Raw genomic sequence first — 20,084 nt, forward strand, 5'->3', positions numbered from 1 at the left:
TATATAGAATTCTATAGAATTAATAAATAAAGCTTTAAGTCTAGTATATTATTTAATTAGATTCTATTTTCTAGATTTATTAATAAAAATTAATTTAATAAATAAGATTCTTAGAATCTAATAGAGTAATTTAATTAATAGAATTATCTATCTATTATTATATAATATTAAATTAATAATAATTAATAATAAAATTAAAATCTTAATTAAAATTATTTAATATTTCTTAGCTTTAGTTTTAAAATCTTTAATAGAATCTTTATAAAGCTTTTAATTTAATAGCTTTAGATTAATTAGAATTCTAGCTCTAGATTAAATATTATTAGAACTAGATTTTATAGAGCAGTAAAATAGAACTAGTTCTCTAGATAAATTGGGGTCTATATAATTTTAGATCTTTTTAGTCTTAGCTATTAATCTAATATATTGGTTTTATTAAAGCCAATTATTTAATTAATTAAACTAAATAGAGGCCTTTAATTTAATTAATATAGTTATATAATTCTATATATATATAGACTATATAGATCTATATATATATATAGATTAGATTAATAATTAATAGATAGAATAGATTAATATTAATAAAATAGATTATAAAAATTGATATAAAAATTAATATAAAAATCTAATATATTTAATTAATATATAAGATAATAGACTTATATATATATATATAAGATTAATTAATATAAAAAAGTAAAGACGTTATTAATTTAAGATTTTAGATAGAGCTAAATTAAACTCATAACTATTAACTGCTCTAATCTTAAAGTGGAATAGTCTTAGAGCTAGCTAGAATAAATAGAAAAATTAAATAAAATAAATAAATTAAATAACTAAATTATATAAAAAAGCTAGGATTAATTAAATAGTAATTCTAGATTAAATAGTTAGATAGGGCTTAGATAATCTAAACTCTAGATTAAATAATAAAAATAGATAATTAAAGCTAAGATAGTTAAAGCCCTAGATTAGATATAAATAGAAAAGATTAAAAAAATAAATTAATATCTAATAATTAAATAGTTAAATAATAATCTACTTAAAAAAATTAATTTAATTTAATAGAGAATTAAGTGGCTTTTTATATTAAATTAGATTTACTTAGACTTATTAAATTAGAAATTTATCTAATATTTTTTAATTTAGTATTTATCTAATATTTTCTAATTAGAATATAATTATTTAATATTTTCTAGTTAGAATTTTTTGTCTAATTTCTTCTAGATAGATAATATTCTAAAAAGATTCTAGATTATTATTTAAAAGGGGAATATTCTAGAATAATTCTAGAATATTCAAGAATATTTCCTAAATAGGAAATATATTTCTGACAATTAATAAAAAGAAATCGCTTAAATAATAGATTCTATTATTAAATAAATATAGAGTATCTCTCTAATCTATATATATATAAAAAATAGTTAATATTCTATTTTTAAAGTATAATATTATTTCTTTTTTTATTATTATAAAAAAGAAATAAATATATAACTTTACTAATTATATATCTAGTTTTAAATTTTATTTTATATATTATTATAATTATTAATATATTAAAATAAAGAATTCTAAAATTTTAAATATTTAATTTAAATAAATAAATAAAATTATTTAAAAATATAATATAATATTAAATAATATATATAATTTTAATATAATAAAATTTATAATAGATTTAATAGCTATAGCTAAAATTATTATTAGATCTAATATATTAAAGAAATTATTTTTATTATAGCTAAAAAACTAAATATAGATTATTACTATAAAATATATTAATTTTAATAAATAAACTTTATTTTTTTATATTATTTTTAAAAATAAAATATATATAAAGATCTAGTATAAAAATAATAAATTTTTTTTTAATTAAAAAATTAAAATTAGTTCTAATAATTAAATAAATAATAAAATTAATTTATATTAATTATAGAATTATTTTATATTTTATATTATTAATTAATTTATAAAAAAATATTATTTATTTATTTTAAATAGCTATAATAATTATCTAATATTTTAATTTAATTAAATTTATATAAAAAATAATATTATATTAATTTATATATTTATATATATTTTTTATAAATTTTAATTATTTAATATTATTATTTTTTTATTATTAAAAAATTTATATAGAGATCTAATTAAATTTAAAATATATAATAAATTTAATTATATTAATAAATTTAATTTTTTAAAAATATATTTTTAAATTTATATAAAGATTTTTATTAATAGTAATATTTATAGTATTTTTAAAATTATTAGTCTAGTTTTTTTAAGCTCTAAATATATTTTTTTTAATTAATAATTTAATTTAAAATCTTTATATCTTTAGATAATAGATCTAGTAGCTAAAATAGTTTAATATTTAAAATATTTTATATAATTAAATAATTAAAAAAATTAGAATCTATATTTAAAAAATTATTTAAAAATTAATTTTATAATTTTAATTTATTTATTAAAATTAGTTTAGATTAATTAATTAAAAATATTAAATAAGCTATAAATAATATAATAATATTAAAATATTATTTAAAGTAATATTAGACTATATATAAAAAATAGTTTAAAAAATAAAAATATTTTATTAAATAGATTATTTTTAAAGAAGATATATTAATATCTAAAATCTAAATTTTTATTAAGTATTAAAATTAGATAGATAAAGCTATATAGATAAATAGATCTCTATCTATTAAATTAATTTCTAGATATACTCTATCTAAATATTTTAACTATAATATATAAGATTATAAAATTATATACTATCTAAATTAATAGAACTACTTATTTTACATAGAAGTCTAAATTTATAGTATTTTAATTATTTTAAATTTTTATATAGCGTATGGTACGTCACCCGCTTACATGCGTCGCTCGCTTACCGATTACATTATAGCACAAAAGTGGCGATTACGTACTCGCAATTTCAATTGATGCTGATGAGTATCTACGATTTGAGTAACCTTTGCCAATGCTCTCAACCAAACTAAAAGATAACAAGTATGTACTCTGGAGTACCATTCCCGGTATACATTGCCTCTATAGGGTCGTGAACTATTGTGGATACTGGACCGAACTACTTTGTAGATAGAGCCTAGATATCGTTCGGGTCAGGACACCTGTCCAATCAACACACGTCATTGAGATTTCCTCACAGTGCCATCACTCTCAGTCAACTCCGCTACGTCAGACAGGCGCCCTGTCTAAAGGGTACCTCTTGCAGTGCAAAAGTGGCTGCCTAAAATAATAGGCACCCGGACATATCCTCGCCTTGACATTCTTTTCAGGTGGTGGAATCCTGCTAATTGAAAGAACACACGATATATCCTATCCGCACCAGTTTTGAAGCCCATGCGGTCATTTTTCAACAGGCCTGCGTGGGCAACAACGGGAGATGATGTGCTGGACTCCAATGAATTCTACCGTCGTGCTGGGCAAACGTACACAGACATTATCGCTGCAAGTAAGGTAGCTCGAGGTAGTCCACCATGTCGTTCTGGCAGTTCCACCACAGAGGATGGTAAGGTTTGTAAGCGTCGACACATCTCACAGGAACCGTCGTCAAGAGAAACCGCATCCCGAGTTATTCCTGGCGACGGCCAAGAGAAAAGCGATATACAAGGCGTATCTCCATGCAGCTCTGATCCCTGCAAGACTTCGTCAGACATAAGTGACCGTAACGACTGCCGGATGCCCATGCAATTGCCAACAGACAAAGTTAGCGCTGCTGACTCGAAAGTTGATTCCTTGAACACGAGAGATATTCGGCAAACTCACCTTAGACCCTACCCAAGTACCAATGCAGAAATAACGAAGACGAAAATGGCAGTCGGCAAAACCCCCATTTCTTGTGATACTCGAAAGAACCAGCGAAGGGCTGCAATCCATACAGACCAGCACTCTGATTCTATGAAATATGATCCGGTTGTTCAGATTCTTATCACCTCCAAAATTGAAAGCACGAAGCCGCTGATAGTCCACCGAAAAATGTCACAGTCGCTGCGAGATGTTCGTCTTGCATGGTGCAACTGCCAGAGTATACCGAAAGAGATGCAGTCATCCATACTCTTGACTTGGAAGGGCAGGAGGCTATTTGATGTCACAACATGCAGGAGCTTGGGAATTAGCGTGCCAAAAGGCCTCGCCGACAGTCCAGTACATGGCGATCATGTTCGGTATGGCAGTAAAGAAGACATCCGTATTCACATGGAAGCTGTTATCGAAAACAATGTAATGGCAATGGATAATTGGCAGGCCTCGCATGAAAGTTACTTTGCATCGGCCCAAGAGTCTACAGCTACAGATGGCAGCAGCAGGCTTCTATCAACAAGGGTGGTTTTGAAGTGCCCAAGGTCCGGCGACATGGAATTAAATGTTAATCCAAGAATGCAAATCTCTCGACTTGTCACAATCTTTCGAGATGCAAAAAAAATACCGGAAAATCGGGAAGTGTACCTAGTGTTCGATGGTGATCGGTTAGATCCCTGTTCTTGCCTGTCGATGCACGACATGGCAGACGGCGACTTGGTGGATGTCGTGGTCAAATGAGATACTGAACGCTGCGGACGTCGTTTCCCTTCATCCACTCATTGAAGGGAACAAGGCTTACTTTATTGGGCGGTCAACAGACCCATTTTTCTATCAATACAATAATGGCTATGATATATCTTATTAGCTTGAGATAGGGCGATGCTAGATGATGCATAATGTTCGATAGGTGATATGAGACGAGGAGGTGAATTCGATAATATGGAAATAGATTGTTATATGGACTTTATTAGCAAATACACACATCGTGAATGGCCAGCAATTGACTGTGTACTTTGGTTGGGAGTTTAGGAGTTTACATTACCGGTGAAAGTACTATTCACGTTGGAAATTTTTTGCAGTAGATTTCTGTTTCCTTCCGCTGTGAGATAATTTGCCCCCCCCTCCCAGCAATATCCTCTACTGTCTCTGCCCTTACCTATTCCACCCTCAACTGAACAATCACGCCAGCATACTTATAGTGCAAAGAGACTTAATGAAGCTGATTACTGCCAATTTTTTGACCTGTGCCGTCAAAGGATGCAAGGCATCACCGGCGTCGTTCCCACTTCATTTTAGGGATGCGGAACTTGAGCTGCAGGAGCTTGATTTTCAACCTGATTTCATTCGTAACATTGTCCCTCGGATTGATTGGCATGCATTGCAGATAATGGCAAATGAGGTAAGTAAATGGATACGCTGCTATGCCACGTGTTCAAATAAGGAAAGCGCTCACTCATTACAAGCTTGGGTTCCCCAAAATTCTGGATAAGAAGCCCGAGGGCGATGAGCTCAAGGATGAGCAAATATTAAAGGAGCTTCATCGATTATTATTGGAAACGCATATTAATGAGGGAAAATTGACTTGTGGTAATTGTGGGCATGAGTACTTGATCAAAGAGGGGATCGCAAACTTCCTTCTACCGAGTCATTTGGGTCTGTAGCCTCGTCATCTTTCCATACTGCACTCTCTGACTTCTCTTAGTCTAAACCTTCTGCATATACTGTCCCATTAATCACGGCAAACTGAGTGTCAGATTACAATAGCATGGGAGATCTTGTTCCCTATCCTTGCCTCATTAGTATATCAAGTACTATACCGGAAAACGTTCCATGTTATATGTCACGACCCCCGCCAACCTCTATTGTGCCTGCTCGAATCGCATATATCATGAAGAAGCTTATGTGTGACGAAATGCCGAGTGATGGAAGCTATATGATACATGGTTGTTGCAGTTGATTCAAGAAATAATATGAAATACAAAGCATTGCCACGATGGGAACCACATACAACAATGGAAAAGAGAAAGCAGAAAATCACACACAGGCCAGTTTATGTGAACAGTTGCTAACCCAAGCCTCAGCCAAGACGCCATAATACCAACGCTGCATCTGTCAAACAAGTCCGGATATTATGCTATGTTGAGTGAAAGAAATGGAACATAAAGAGGGGGCAACAGAGGCAGGCAGACAGAGCGAGAAGTCCCGTGCACAGAGAGCATGCGCTTGGGCATCTCAGTTAAGGAACCCTTTGCACCCGGTTGAGCCACAAAGGCATGGGATCCTATCATCGCTGTCCCACTCTCTTTCGAATTTGTAGTCATACGTCAGCTCCTCATCTGCAGAGATAAATAAGTTAACTTGTACACCCATCGCGATATTATGCGCTTTTGCCAAACTCACCTCTCTCGATGTCTCTCAAGGCATATATAACAATACGCTTGCTACCATCGACTTTGATGATCTTGGCAGTGCAATTCGGTGTACAGCTATGGTTGATAAACCTAGCAATGCCCCCTCTCTTTGTAGCATCTATAACTGTGTTCTCATCAATGCGGAAAAGGTAGCTGCTGCCGATCCCACTCTTAAGGTACTGCCTCTCCCTCATGTCCGCAACCTGCTGCCGCACTTTTTCACCTACATATTCAATTATCATGTCATTTGCTGATATATTCTCTTCTGCGTAGAGGCCCCAATTATGGATAGCTGACCGAGCAAAGCGTACTGGCTTCTTTCGTTTCTTCAGCTGATTGAAGCGAAGGACGTCACCGTCTCCGGATTGAGTGGGAAGAGCCTGTTTCTGTGCATTGATATCTGCAATCAATCGGCGGTTATTGACCCGTGTAGATCTGGAAGTAGACTTAGAGATGTTCTTTGCCGCAGCAACTCTTGCAGCTTCAACCGCAGCAGTATGCGGATCATTCTTTGCTCTGGCCTCTCGTTCTTCACGTGCCTTCTGGACTTTGATACGATGTGGCAGGTATTTTGACTTCTCCGACTCCAATATTCTCTTTCTTCCTTCTGTTCGAGCTGCACCTGTTGTATTGGGCACGTAATATCCTGCGATGCCAGTCCCTCCGCGCAGGGGCCCCACATCTCCGGGATGATTGAGGGCTTTGATTTCCTTCTGCCTCCATGCCCAAGCCGACAAATTCCCAACGTTGGACTCGGAATATCCAACAAGAATATCTCGAAGAAAGTGCAGATCCTCATCGTCTTTAATTAGATTCTGCCATCCGTCGAGATCCATGATTATTGCGTCGTCGTCATCGACAATGGGCCTAGGCTCGTCATTCGACACTCGCCATCCCACTTCTGTTCGGGATTCTTCGCGCGCAGCCGCATTATCGATATCGTCAAGAGGATCTAGTATACCACGGCGGTCTTTTTCTATCGTCGAGGACGTAACATCAATACCATCAAAGTCCAGATGGTTGGCTTCTCCAGTCTCTTGCCGGTTATCATTACTCTCTTTTGGAAGGATACTCAAAGCAGCTTCTGAAACTTCGAGATTTATGTCCACGGCTATAGGAGTTGCGATGATTTGGGTGCCTTCGACTTCAGCTTCTGCAATAGGATTAATGCCAAAAAGTTCGTCATCTTCCTTTTGTCTCTTGCGCGCCTCGAGTTCTTCGCTGGCTCTTTTCCGCTTCCGTAACTCTGGAGAGATTTCGTTGCTTTCAAGCTGTGAACTTTCGCCTACCGATTGGTTGTCTTTCAGAATCTCATCGGGCTCTTTATTTTGACCTGAGCCAGCCAGTTCTACAACTGGAAGGCCCAAAGCCTCGGAAACAAAGCCGTCGCCATCATCAGACTCCGAGGTCCCTGAGCTCATCCGACTTGGGGGCCGGCTATCTTGCTCATCCGTATCTTTTGGTGTTCGTTGCTCATCATCTGAGTCGTCAACGTCATGCAACTGTTGTAATCGGTGATACAGTGGTCGGACCTCTCTTCTCCGCAGCGGCTGCTTGCGCCTTTCATCCAAGAAAGCAGTATCTGTGCGACCAAGATGACGAGCCTTTCGAATACGAGGAAGTGCAAGAATATTTGGAGTAGATCCACTGAACGGACGCCTTGCGTCTGACAACCCTGACCTCGAGTCTGGTGTCCCGAACGAATCATCAATTCGAAACATGGGCCTCTTGATCCCCTCTGGATCAGCGATACCTAACGTTTTCCTCTTCAGAGCATGCCGGTCCGGGTCGAGGTAATCATACAAGGCTGGTGCAGCAATGCGTGACTTCACATCTTCAAGAAGTTTATCCTTCAGGTCTCGAATTATGATGGTTAATACTTCTTGGCAGGGATCAAGGTCAACCGCTCGCTGCCTTTTCTCTTCTTCGATATCAAGACCCACTTCTCTTTTCAGTCTTTCTCTTTCTGCTCGCTCGCGTTGTTCTGCTCGACATCGTTCAGGACTTGGACTGCGCTCGTAGCTGGGATTGCCATAAGGCTGGCTTTCCATATTCATGATATAGGTGAACAAAGGCTTCATGTGGCACATTTTGTAGCAGCGCTCAGTTTCCTCCTCACCGCGCCTAGAATTCTCGAATATAATATAGTACCCGGTCTTGTCGCAACGAATGTCTTTCCAGTTAAACAGCTTGAGCCTCTTCTTAAGGTGCGGAACGGTTGTACTAAGGACTGGTACGTAGCAATGCGCAATGAAGATATACGGGTCCCTTTTGATCTGACCCAAAATGGGTACTTCCTCGACCAAAGATGGCATGACAGGTTTAAGAAAATTTGCCCTCGGTCCTTCAGGAATTGCAACTATAGGGCGAACTGAGGTTTTTCCTGAAGGACCTTTTGGCGCCGTCGGAGGAGGCTCGTTTTTCTTTGTTTCCGAATCAGATTTCACCTCTTCTGTAGATTGAAGATTGCTTTTCTGTCCCATCCTCTGGGACTCAATTGTCCTAGCCACAAATCTTTCTGAGACAACCCCATCGCGATCCAAGTCAACCCTGATCCTTCGTGTTCCAATGCGCTGCTCTTTTCTGCATTCGTAGTAAGCTCGCCTGGCCGCGCTTGCTGCAAGGACAGGACCGCCGCCCCGGAATGAAGCGCTGTCTTTATACTTTACTGAACATATTCCAAGAAACCTGCCAGTAATCGGATCCGTGCGGTTATTTATCTCGCCAATATCCCCGAAACTCGAGAACAGGGCGCTGATCGGCGCAATTGGAGTGAGCGGGTCGAAACCAGTGATAACTATCTGCGCAGGGGGGCCGGGCCCTATTGTCGATGAGGCATCATAAGGCCAAGGCTTTAGGGTATAGGGCGCTGGTCGATATTTCCTCTTCTGCTTGCAACCGGCACCTCGCATGTAATTTGGGATTCCCAGGCGAGGATCTGGTGGGCAATTGTTTTGCTCGCTCAGAATAATATCGACATAACGGGGTTTTCTTCGCTTCTCCTTCGAAGATGATCGTTTTTCGGTGTCAGGGTCATAGACCAGCTTGTAACCTCTGATGCTTCCAGTGCGACGGCCTTGAGACTGTGGTGTTGGCGGGGTATGGAGAGGGTTTATTCCACTTTTAGTGTCGATAGTAGTATTTGCAACAATCCCTTCTGCTATTTTATTCCGGGGTGAGTTTGCTTTTTGAGGAGGCGATGATTCTGCATTGGTAAGAGGAGTTAGGGTGTCAAGACGCGCTTCATGCGAGTTCGCGCCATGCTGAGCAACAGATAAGCTAAGGGCTGAACGATCTCCTGCTGTAGAACTTGCAGAGCCCTCGACAGACGATTCCGGTGACGTTTTCTTTAAATCAGTAGAAGATATTTGCCCTGAATCCAGAGATGCACCGCCATTAGATAGGTTGAGAATAGCTCTTGTTTCCGTGGGGCACGCTGATGATTCATCGCTATGTTCACTATCGATTTGGGCTTTAGGTCGCGGTCGCTCCCTAGTTACTTTAAATCGTTTTTGCTGGAGGACAGACGGCGCAGTAGGGAAGAAGTCTGCAAAGCCTGCCGAGGAGCGCGACATACTGAGAGATGGCTACGAGCCAAAATCAGACCAGCTGCGATCAGAAGGCAGCATCCTTAACCGTTATATTCGGCTAATACGCAGTCATGAAGCCAGGAATCTTCCCTGGTGTAAACCGTACAAGGTGGAATCAAATCCGGCAGAAGAGATCGGGTACGGACGTTGTGAGAAAAAGGTGGAAGGCGGTAGCTTATCGAAGGCAAAGGGGAGCGGTTGAATTGACGTGAGCTCGAGGAATGCGAGAGTTTGGGAAGTTCAGGATCGCAAAAAAAGTGTCCATTAGATGTGTTCTTGAATCGCCCTACCAACGCGATCAAGGACCAAAACGCGAAGGAACTCACGACTAAAGTTGGAGCGGTGGGGGAGGGGATTTCATGGAGTCTCACTGAAAATGAGTACAGTCCACTGGCAAGGAAAAGAGTTATTGTGATAGACTCGCTTCGCGTATTTTGAATGTGGGAGGAGCGGTCTTTAGTCTTCTCTTGTTTCCTTTTTTCCTTAGGGGCGAGGGGAAGAAAGTGTTGCCAATGTCACTGTTTAGATCCTGGACCTAGAGCACATGTTGCAGAGTTCATTCGCGTAAATAGTCAGTACGTAGCTAAAGTGAACACAATGAACTTCAATCATAAATATTTATTATCTCCAGTTCAATATTATTAGCTCAGAGATATTTAAGATTAGATAGTTCAGTTACTCACTGTCCTCAATCTATCTATCCTTGTCTTCCTCTCTTGGATATTCTTACTTCCCCTTTTAATGTCCTAATTGATTCAAAGAATTTATGTCACCTATAATAGCGGCCAGTTTTCTGTATATTCCCCAAGTATCGTTCTAATATTCAGCAGAAACCTGCTTAAATTCTTTTTGTGAAAAAGGTATCAATCATGGATGACAAAATCACATTAATATAATAGACACCAGCTCTTGGCTGTATACACCGCAAACTACTATCCACACAAATATTTCTAATACATTAGGGCAAAATATTTTCTTACAGACATATCTCATCAAGGGCTCCATTTATCTCAATCAACGCCACATCACGATTTCCACATGCTCTCAGGAGACGATTTTAGCAAATACATACTCGTCACTATGTCTCCATGGAGAATTGGAAGTCTGGGAACATAGTATATGTTAGAGAAAATCCAGTGACTTCTATATACAATGCTAGAGGATTGGATGCTGAGAGGTGAATTTTATTGAGCATGAAGATTATCATTTGACATAGATACAGTTCTATAGGTCTATAGAACTTGCCATGCACAGCTCTGAGCATATAAAAACACAAACAAACCATACTCCGGAGTAGAGTATTTGATTGTTGAAAGCCCCACCCACTAAATTGCATATCATTCCAAGACCGGGGGAAATTTTGGTATAACCCAGAGATAGATACTAATGTTCTCTATGTATTTAAATAATTAACTAGCCAGTATATTCTCTGTACAGTACAGAGTACATGACTGTTATTCATAGAGGAACAACGATCTTAATAGACGGTAATTCCTAGCAAGCATTGACTGTGCTAGGAATGCAAAAGGGCATTAAGATGCCTTACTCGGAAATAGCATACGGAGTAAAAGTAGATACTGTTGTGGGTACAGTAAAACTGTATATAAGGAACTCCGATATAGGGAATATACCCGGTATAAGCAATCTACCAGACTGTCTCCTATTGTTTCCCATATAAATTTGCAGAAAACCTCGATACAGGGAACTTTCAGTAAACTGCTCAGTCTCCCATACAAAATTCCTTATATAGTACTAGTGAGGTATAGTGGGTCTAACCAGCCAATCAGAGAATTTGATAGAATTATATAAAGTCACGTGTGAATATCTCGGGCTACTAATTTAGTCTAGGACTACTACCTGACAACAACAAAAATATATATAATTACAAGAATTCTTTTAATCTACCTTCCTCTGAGTCTTTGCACAACAGAAATCTATTAAGAATATTATATAATACTACAGTATTCTACTATATCCACATCCAAGAAGGATTTATATAGTGATTTTAATACAAATAATACCTCAAGCAGTTTAGGCAGTCAGCTCAAACCCTTGCTTATATCCAGGTGTTACTGTATACAGTTTGCGGTTAGCCTGCCTAAGTGTGTAACCTGTTCACATTCCACAATGTAAGGACACAAATAAGCCAATTATTTTGAGTCCCAGGTACAGCTAAAAGTGGTCTCACTTACATACTAGAGTGGCCCCTTAAGGAAACTAATTGCCCAGCTGGTATCTGGTCAGATTCTACTAATTTCCACCCCAGATGACAATGTGCTGCACCTTCAGGGATAATACTAAAACCAATGAAGTAGTTGGGTATTTGTTGACCCAAAATACACATGATGCATATCCTATATGCCCACTTCATCCTGTGTAATGTACTGTATGTACCCTTTCAGAAAATAGTCCCTTTTAATCCATTGAATGAGTCTAGAGATGGCATGTTTAAACTAATTCACATTCTGTAAGATACTACGTTTCAGTATATTGGTATATATTACAGTGCCGGTGTTTTACAGCCCTAAAGTGATAGGAAATAGTTTAAAGAGAGGGAGATGACCAAGCCTCGTAACAAGGTATAAAAATAGTAACTTCAAGAACCGCAACCCTGGGACATCATAAAAATAAAACCAATATGCTTCGCCCCTGGTACGTTGGATATGGACACTGGAACTAGATATCCCCCTCCCCCCCCCCTTTTTTTTTCTTTCCCTAAAATAAAAAGGAAAGAAGTAAAATAAAACACAAATAAAAATTTCGCCACCGAAGAAGTATCAAGGAAACTGTCTAGCGAGAGGGACTGGACTGGAACACTTGAGTATTCGGTATCCAGTTAAGGTGATTTAAGCCACCCCTTCTCCCTTCAATCCCTACCCCCCTTCAAAAAGGGGAAGAACAGTAGCTAAAGGTAGTTGCCATCAAGAACTCATACTTAAAAACACGAGGTAAGAGGCCCGTAATAGTAATTGGTTGCAAGAGAAAAGGGGGGTTATCCTTCTGAGCATCACAGTTTTGATTACGGGAAGAACCAGAATATGAACGTGGCAACAGCGGCTGTCGGTACCAGACCAGGCCTTTATTGGATACCGGAGGAGTCCCTCTTTCGTGTGTTTCCTACCCCTTTTACAGTACAATTACAACCTACATAATGTCACTGATAGATATTTATACGTGTGCCAGAAGATACTTATGGGTTAGTCAATGTAAATAGCTTCTAATTTTGATTCATGATTGAGGGGTCTAAAATTGGACTGAACCTAATCCTACTCAAGTAGGAGTTAGATGACGATGGTGAGTGTGAAATGCCAGGATTAAGGGTAGCATATCAGCCGCACAGGAACTACCGAGGGGGTGGAGGCTAACAGCCCTCTTTTTTTCTTTCCCTTTTTCCTCATTTTCCTCTCTCTTCTCCCGATGATGACGATTTGTAGATTCATAAGTTATAGAAAAATATTTGTTCTATGCACACGCTAATAGGACATAGTACTGCTTATTGTATGTATATGCCTGGTGTTTAAAGAAGTAGACTTCTTGAGTTCCGTACGGAGCACTATTTTACAATACGAATAAAAAAAATCCATGGAGCAGGGAAGGGAAGGATATAGCTAGCTAGGTCCCTAATAGTCGATATGTTATTTTTGATCTGTTAGTGGAGCCACTGACCTGTTGAATTTTTGGTAGGTAAACTTAGCAACATGTCCATGCCATAAAAGGTCTCCAACCGAGAGTCACGAGTGAAACATACCAGTAGGTCCAACAAACTGTGTAAGGTGCAGAAAAGGCACATTATTGGCCAGCTCCATGTTGAATGAATGGCTGCGCCCTGGAGCCGGTCCATAGTAGCTTCCCTGGTCTCTGTGTGGGCCGATCTCACAACATAAAACATAGCTCTTCCCCCTCCTTCCAACAGATTGTCGATCTACTCAATTTCCCCTTTGCTATCAACTTCTCCCCCTCCTCGCTTCCTTCTCTCACTCGCCACACCGCCCTTTAAGAATATCACAAGTAATATTCTAGCTGGATTATCCAAAGTGTGTTTTATGTTGTCCTTCCATGGTATCTTCCAATTCGTTTGTTGACAGTATATTCCCTTCCAGAGTGCACTTTGAAGAAACCCCACTACCGTTTACGTGACTTGCTTTCAATATCCGGAGGCAACATTTGTTATCGAAGCATTACAACGCCTAGTCATCTCATTCTACACCTTTCCACATTTTGACTCGCTCTCTCTCTTGACATACCTTAACCATGTGGTACGTTCCCGAAGACCCAGGCTTACTGAATGTTTGATGTAACTAATTGACCCCTAGCGGCATCTTCGGCTACATTAACTACCTCGTCGAGAGGGACCGCAAGTTTATTCTTGACACTCTTCTCAATGGTTGGCATTCCTGTTGTTTTCACCCTCACTGGACCTTGTTTACTCTGGTTTTGGGAGTGTTTGTGTATTCCTCTGACATATTGAAGGACTCTCCCGTCTTGAATACCGAGGCTACGACTCTGCGGGTCTTGCCATAGATGGCGATAAGAAGAATGAAGTTTGTGCTTTCAAGGAAGTGGGCAAGGTTGCTAAGCTTCGAGAGCTTATTGATGAGTGCAAGCCTGACTTGACCAAATCCTTTGAATCTCATGCTGGTATTTCTCACACTCGTTGGGCCACTCATGGGACGCCTTCCCGCTTGAACTGCCACCCCCACAGGTGAGTCCGATGTTCCACGGTTTAATCAGCTCGACTAGGATCAGGCTTGTTTGCTAATTTTCCTGGCACGCAGGTCCGATCTGAACTGGGAATTTTCAGTTGTCCACAATGGTATCATTACCAACTACAAAGAGCTCAAGGCTTTGTTGGAGAGCAAGGGATTCCGCTTTGAGACTGACACAGACACCGAATGTATTGCAAAGCTTACCAAATATCTCTATGACCAACAGCCCGATATCGAATTCACAGTTTTGGCTAAGGCTGTTGTGAAGGAGCTTGAGGGCGCGTTTGGGCTTCTCATCAAATCCGTACATTATCCCCATGAGGTCATTGCGGCTCGCAAGGGGTCGCCGCTTGTTATTGGCGTGAGAACGTCGAAGAAGATGAAGGTGGATTTCGTGGACGTCGAATACTCAGAAGATGGAGCCCTTCCTGCAGAGCAGGCCTCCCAGAACGTGGCCATCAAGAAGTCTGCGACCGGCCTCCTTGCCCCACCTGACAAATCCCTTTTGCATAGGTCACAGTCTCGCGCTTTCCTTTCCGATGATGGCATCCCCCAGCCAGCTGAGTTTTTCTTGTCTTCTGACCCATCTGCAATTGTCGAGCATACGAAGAAGGTCCTCTATCTCGAAGATGATGATATCGCTCATGTGCATGAGGGACAGTTAAACATTCATCGCCTCACAAAAGATGATGGTACTTCTAATGTTCGCGCTATTCAGACAATTGAACTCGAATTGCAGGAGATTATGAAGGGCAAGTTTGACCACTTCATGCAAAAGGAAATTTTCGAGCAACCCGAGTCTGTGATCAATACCATGAGAGGACGACTGGATGTTGCAAACAAGCAAGTCACACTCGGTGGCCTGCGGCAGTACATTTCTACTATCCGCCGCTGCAGAAGAATCATATTTGTTGCCTGTGGAACTAGTTACCATTCATGCATGGCTGTGCGTGGAGTCTTTGAAGAGCTTACTGAGATTCCTATTTCTGTTGAACTTGCTTCCGATTTCCTGGATAGACAGGCTCCAGTATTCCGTGATGACACGTGTGTTTTCGTTTCTCAGTCTGGCGAGACCGCTGACTCCCTTATGGCCTTGCGCTACTGTCTCGAACGCGGAGCATTGACCGTTGGTATTGTTAATGTTGTAGGGTCCTCTATCTCACTTCTCACTCACTGCGGTGTGCACATCAACGCTGGACCCGAAATTGGGGTAGCTTCTACCAAGGCCTACACGTCCCAGTTCGTTGCTATGGTCATGTTCGCTTTGTCTCTTAGTGAGGATAGGGCGTCTAAGCAGAAGAGGCGTGAGGAGATTATGGAGGGCCTTTCTAAGGTCTCCGAGCAATTCAAGGAGATCTTGAAACTTAACGAACCCATCAAACAATTGTGTGCAAACTTCAAGAATCAAAAGAGTTTGCTTCTGCTGGGCAGGGGTGGTCAATTCCCTACTGCCCTTGAAGGTTAGTGACTGCTGATACGATGTATTATGCTTAGCTCATGCGTCATATAGGTGCACTTAAAATCAAAGAGATCTCTTATCTCCATTGCGAGGCTGTCATGTCCGGCGAGTTGAAGCATGGTGTTCTTGCCCTTGTCGATGAAAACTTGCCCATCATCATGATTCTTACGAGGGACAACCTGTTCACGAAGTCGTTGAATGCTTATCAACAAGGTGAGTTGAAGACTAGCGGTTAAGTAGATGTGGTTTTCTTTTTTTCTAATACTTTGATAGTCATTGCCAGAGGTGGCCGTCCTATTGTAATTTGTAATTCCGATGACCCGGAATTTTCTTCGGCTCAAACCGTGAAGATTGAAGTTCCAAAGACTGTCGATTGCCTGCAAGGTCTCCTGAATGTCATCCCCTTGCAGTTAATCGCTTACTGGTTGGCTGTGTCTGAGGGTCTCAATGTTGATTTCCCTCGCAATCTTGCGAAGTCAGTCACAGTTGAGTAAATTGTCGCTATTGCAACAGCGAGGTTTAGCCTATGGAAGTTGCAGAGTCTTATCGAGAATCCTTACTATCTCTGATTAGTTTCCCGCTTTTGTCCTCTCTTATTTTCATAATTGTCCGGTAGAATGCAATGTTGCAGGCAATGATATTTCTGAAAAGATTTTTCAATGGCTTGACTAGGATACTAGTGGGTTGAACACGCTCCTTGTGTGCCACTCAAAATAGGATAATGTTCTATCCTTATTATAAGTAGATCGACCTGTATTGTCACTTGTTCAACAGTCCGCGGATAGGTACATGATTATCCAACAGTAATTACCTTAGTATTCAACAGTTACTACATATAGTTAACCTTGAGTGGACATCCGCTCCCAAGCGAGAACGCTATCCCTGTACAACAATACGGCAATATATCTGAAATGGGGGTTTTGATCAGTATGTGTAGTAACCACACACACCTCATGCCGGATAGCATAAAATAGCCATCCACTCCTAGAACGATTAATCAATTTCTTACCTAGCCTCGAAATAATTCGACAACATAGAAGGGGATACCATTAAAGGTTACGATTTACAATCATACGATGTAGAATAGGTTCATATCACTGCTGCTCGAAGCGGTACAGGCAGTGAAATTGCCACTCTTGTTCATCCAACTGACGGTCCCACCGCGCCCTTTCACAGTAGCCGTCAGCGCAGTACTGTGTACGGGGCAATCAGACAAGGTTTGATCTTTGCATAAATTTGAGTAGATCTTCAATATCTTACATTTACTGTTTCTCCTCAGATTGAGGCTATTAAGGTGACAGTGGTAATAATACGGGCGGTGGTGCTTTGAAACAAGTACAACTTGAAAACAGACTTGTGCTCCAGCAAGGTTGAACATAATAAAAAGGCGGTCATGGTGATTTGGCAGAATTTTGGACTAGTTCTCTGAATAGACCAGGAATTACGTAATCATAACTCATCTCCCACCAGTCCGCGGGGTATTCACCCCATATGATTATTCATTAATCATTGCACAAAGGCTTGTATATGACTTGCAGCTTTCTCAATAGATTGAGCCCACTTAAACTGTGAAAAACTTCAACCATGGCATCTTTGAAGGGACCAGGAGCTACTCCAAGCTTTGACGGTACGAGAGAGATATAAGAAGGGAGTTTTAGCTCATCGTTTGCTTATCAGTTTCCATAGGCTCGGGGCTTCGAATTGCAATTGTTCATGCAAGGTGGAATATGGGCATAATTGGTCCTCTCGTAGAAGGGGCAAGGAAGAGCCTTTTGGCAGCTGGTGTAGTTGAGGACCATATCACAACCCTCACTGTCCCGGGCAGCTATGAGTTACCATATGCCGCTCAGCGGTAAGTGTAACCTGTTTTTATGCCACTGTTTTACCACCAGGAGTTCATTCTGACGCCTGCTCTCTTTCCTCCTAGGCTCTACGCAGCTTCTCAGTTACAAGCAGCCAAGAGCTCGTCCTCCGGTGAGGGAATCAGTGCCACGGACCTGCTCTCTTCCTCTACCGCAGACATTAGCAAAGCGTCCCCGGAATCGCCAACACCCGCTACCTCTAGGCCGTTTGACGCCATTATCGCCATCGGTGTCCTTATTAAGGGAGAGACCATGCATTTTGAGTACATCGCAGATGCTGTCTCTCACGGATTGATGCGTGTTCAATTAGATTCGGGCGTGCCTGTCATTTTTGGGGTGCTCACCGTTTTGACCGAAGAACAGGGCTTGGAAAGGGCTGGGCTAGGCAAGAAAGGAATGCATAATCATGGAGAAGATTGGGGCAGCGCCGCCGTGGAACTTGGAGCAAGAAGAAGAGAATGGGCTGAAGGTAGAATTGCCTAGGTCTGTTTCGAAAACTTCCAGGGAATTGTTCGTTAGGATTTGATGAGACTTGTAAGTTAGTATTTCAGTAACAGGCCCTCATGGTCAGAGGTATAGGACTTACTATGTATGCGCAACAATATACTGGATTGACGACTTGCTGGAAGACTTGCTGGAAATGAAAAAGGCTTGTATTAGGATATTCTTATATTCCGTCTTTGGTTTGCTCATTCTACTCCTCCATCCGCTCGCCTTGGTTGGGGCCATCCTTTGCTACTTCCTCTTCCTCCTCGTCTTCACCTTCTAGAGACCTCTTTGCCGCCTTTTCTGCTTCTTCGAGAAGTTGTTTGGGCACTTCTTCATGCCTGCCATGGGTTGGCCCATCGAGTGAGCTAATCCAAGACATTTCTAACTCGAAATCTTTGTCCTTGCTGTCCTCATGTGCGACGTAGATGATTCGAGCTGCCTCTTTCACGGCATCAACCAAACTCAGGTTACCCGAACTTAGATCTAACTTCTCAAGTTCAGCCTTCGCAGCCTGCCTCCCCTTCCCGGTAGCGGCACCATAGTAACCCTTTGAAGCAGCAGTCAGCGCGCAGTAGCTAGTTTAAGATTATTGATGTCTGCCTTACCCAGTACAGCCCACTTGGCTCAATCATGTATAGGCCTGGTCCTCCAGCCCTAGCCCCATCAACCTTACCCCCAGAGCCTGATTTAGGCCCACTGCCGACTTGACCATCGACGGCAAGCTCGGCTTCAGAATCCCAGCCGCCCACGATAGCGGTCACACCAAAAGGCCGTACACTGGAGTAGAGGGTATAAGCTTGTACGTAGCTGCCCAAACGATTCGACAGAGCAGACACAGGGATAGGGCCCTTGTATACGCTTCTCCATGAAGCAGCCTCATCTCTAGCACGGGAAACAAAGTGTCGACCGTCTGGAACTAGACCGGCAGAGACCTATTTATTTCCATCCACACATATCAGTAAGAAGGCCCGATGACCACTGCATGGGTTATGCCGACAAGGGTCGAAGTTGGGTTGGGACATACAATACCAACGTGTCGATCGACTGTTGCTATTCTCTTATTTGCACCCGGCTTTAGGAGCTTGCTAGTAATGATCTTCTCAACAGCTAGCACGACGCCGTCCTTGCACCTTATACCAATGGCTGTTCCGCCATTTTCAACCGCTTTAGCTGCATATTCCACCTATCGATGTAGTTGACTTAGTGACTTGTCAAAGAAAAACTACGGGAAATCTTAGCTAATTGGCTACCTGAAAGTTGCGGCCATCTGGCGAGAAGACCGAATTAGAAAGATCGTAACCAGTACCGATGGACGTCTGTGTTATGATGATGTTAGTGAGTGTTTGGGGAACCTTCACATAAATGGAAACAGATACGAACCATGGTCTTTACTAGTTTCGTTTGTCACAAGACAAGGGCAATCACTGCTTTCTTTCTCGAGTGGAAATCCAACAAGTATTATGTGGAACGACAAACTGATAGGAAGAGAAGTGTAGTGAGAAGTAATGTTGGAAGCTTCTAATAATAAGCAAGGTAGTAACTACCGCAGTCTAAGGTACGGACGGTACGTATGTATGACCGCCCAGTCTAACCTAGCTCCGCGTCACGGGGTTTCTGCCTGCTAACTAGTACGGATACGGCATGGTATTATAGAGTCACATGATACGGAACAACATCCTTGATACCCCGTGACAGTGTAATCATGCCCCTCCATTTCCTTACTTGCTGTATACCTGCTT

The 20,084-nt window shown here is 40.5% G+C and overlaps 5 protein-coding genes across 5 annotated transcripts; 3 read left to right on the forward strand and 2 right to left on the reverse strand.

Annotated features, from left to right (window-relative positions):
• Positions 1-5,041: 5,041 nt before the first annotated feature.
• On the forward strand, positions 5,042-5,535 carry AO090003000001 (RNA methylation protein TRM112; the record flags this gene model as incomplete). The annotated part of the gene is made up of 3 exons (XM_001819191.3): positions 5,042-5,227; positions 5,292-5,481; positions 5,531-5,535. 3 exons carry the CDS (start codon positions 5,042-5,044, stop codon positions 5,533-5,535), a joined length of 381 nt encoding a protein of 126 aa, XP_001819243.1.
• Positions 5,536-6,060: 525 nt separating this feature from the next.
• Positions 6,061-9,814, reverse strand: set1 (histone methyltransferase SET1; the record flags this gene model as incomplete). The annotated part of the gene is made up of 2 exons (XM_001819192.1): positions 6,061-6,164; positions 6,229-9,814. 2 exons carry the CDS (start codon positions 9,812-9,814, stop codon positions 6,061-6,063), a joined length of 3,690 nt encoding a protein of 1,229 aa, XP_001819244.1.
• Positions 9,815-14,080: 4,266 nt separating this feature from the next.
• Positions 14,081-16,488, forward strand: gfa1 (glutamine--fructose-6-phosphate transaminase (isomerizing) GFA1; the record flags this gene model as incomplete). The annotated part of the gene is made up of 6 exons (XM_001819193.3): positions 14,081-14,085; positions 14,143-14,213; positions 14,300-14,531; positions 14,605-15,995; positions 16,046-16,207; positions 16,268-16,488. 6 exons carry the CDS (start codon positions 14,081-14,083, stop codon positions 16,486-16,488), a joined length of 2,082 nt encoding a protein of 693 aa, XP_001819245.1.
• Positions 16,489-17,578: 1,090 nt separating this feature from the next.
• On the forward strand, positions 17,579-18,339 carry AO090003000004 (lumazine synthase RIB4; the record flags this gene model as incomplete). Its single annotated transcript, XM_001819194.3, has 3 exons — positions 17,579-17,621; positions 17,681-17,846; positions 17,922-18,339. The coding sequence occupies 3 exons, from the start codon at positions 17,579-17,581 to the stop codon at positions 18,337-18,339; spliced, it is 627 nt and encodes a 208-aa protein (XP_001819246.1).
• Positions 18,340-18,550: 211 nt separating this feature from the next.
• Positions 18,551-19,728, reverse strand: AO090003000005 (proteasome core particle subunit alpha 7; the record flags this gene model as incomplete). Its single annotated transcript, XM_001819195.3, has 5 exons — positions 18,551-18,892; positions 18,951-19,277; positions 19,370-19,528; positions 19,596-19,661; positions 19,726-19,728. 5 exons carry the CDS (start codon positions 19,726-19,728, stop codon positions 18,551-18,553), a joined length of 897 nt encoding a protein of 298 aa, XP_001819247.1.
• Positions 19,729-20,084: the final 356 nt, after the last annotated feature.

Source organism: Aspergillus oryzae, chromosome 2, assembly GCF_000184455.2.
Source record: "Aspergillus oryzae RIB40 DNA, chromosome 2".
Classification (NCBI taxonomy): domain Eukaryota; kingdom Fungi; phylum Ascomycota; class Eurotiomycetes; order Eurotiales; family Aspergillaceae; genus Aspergillus; species Aspergillus oryzae.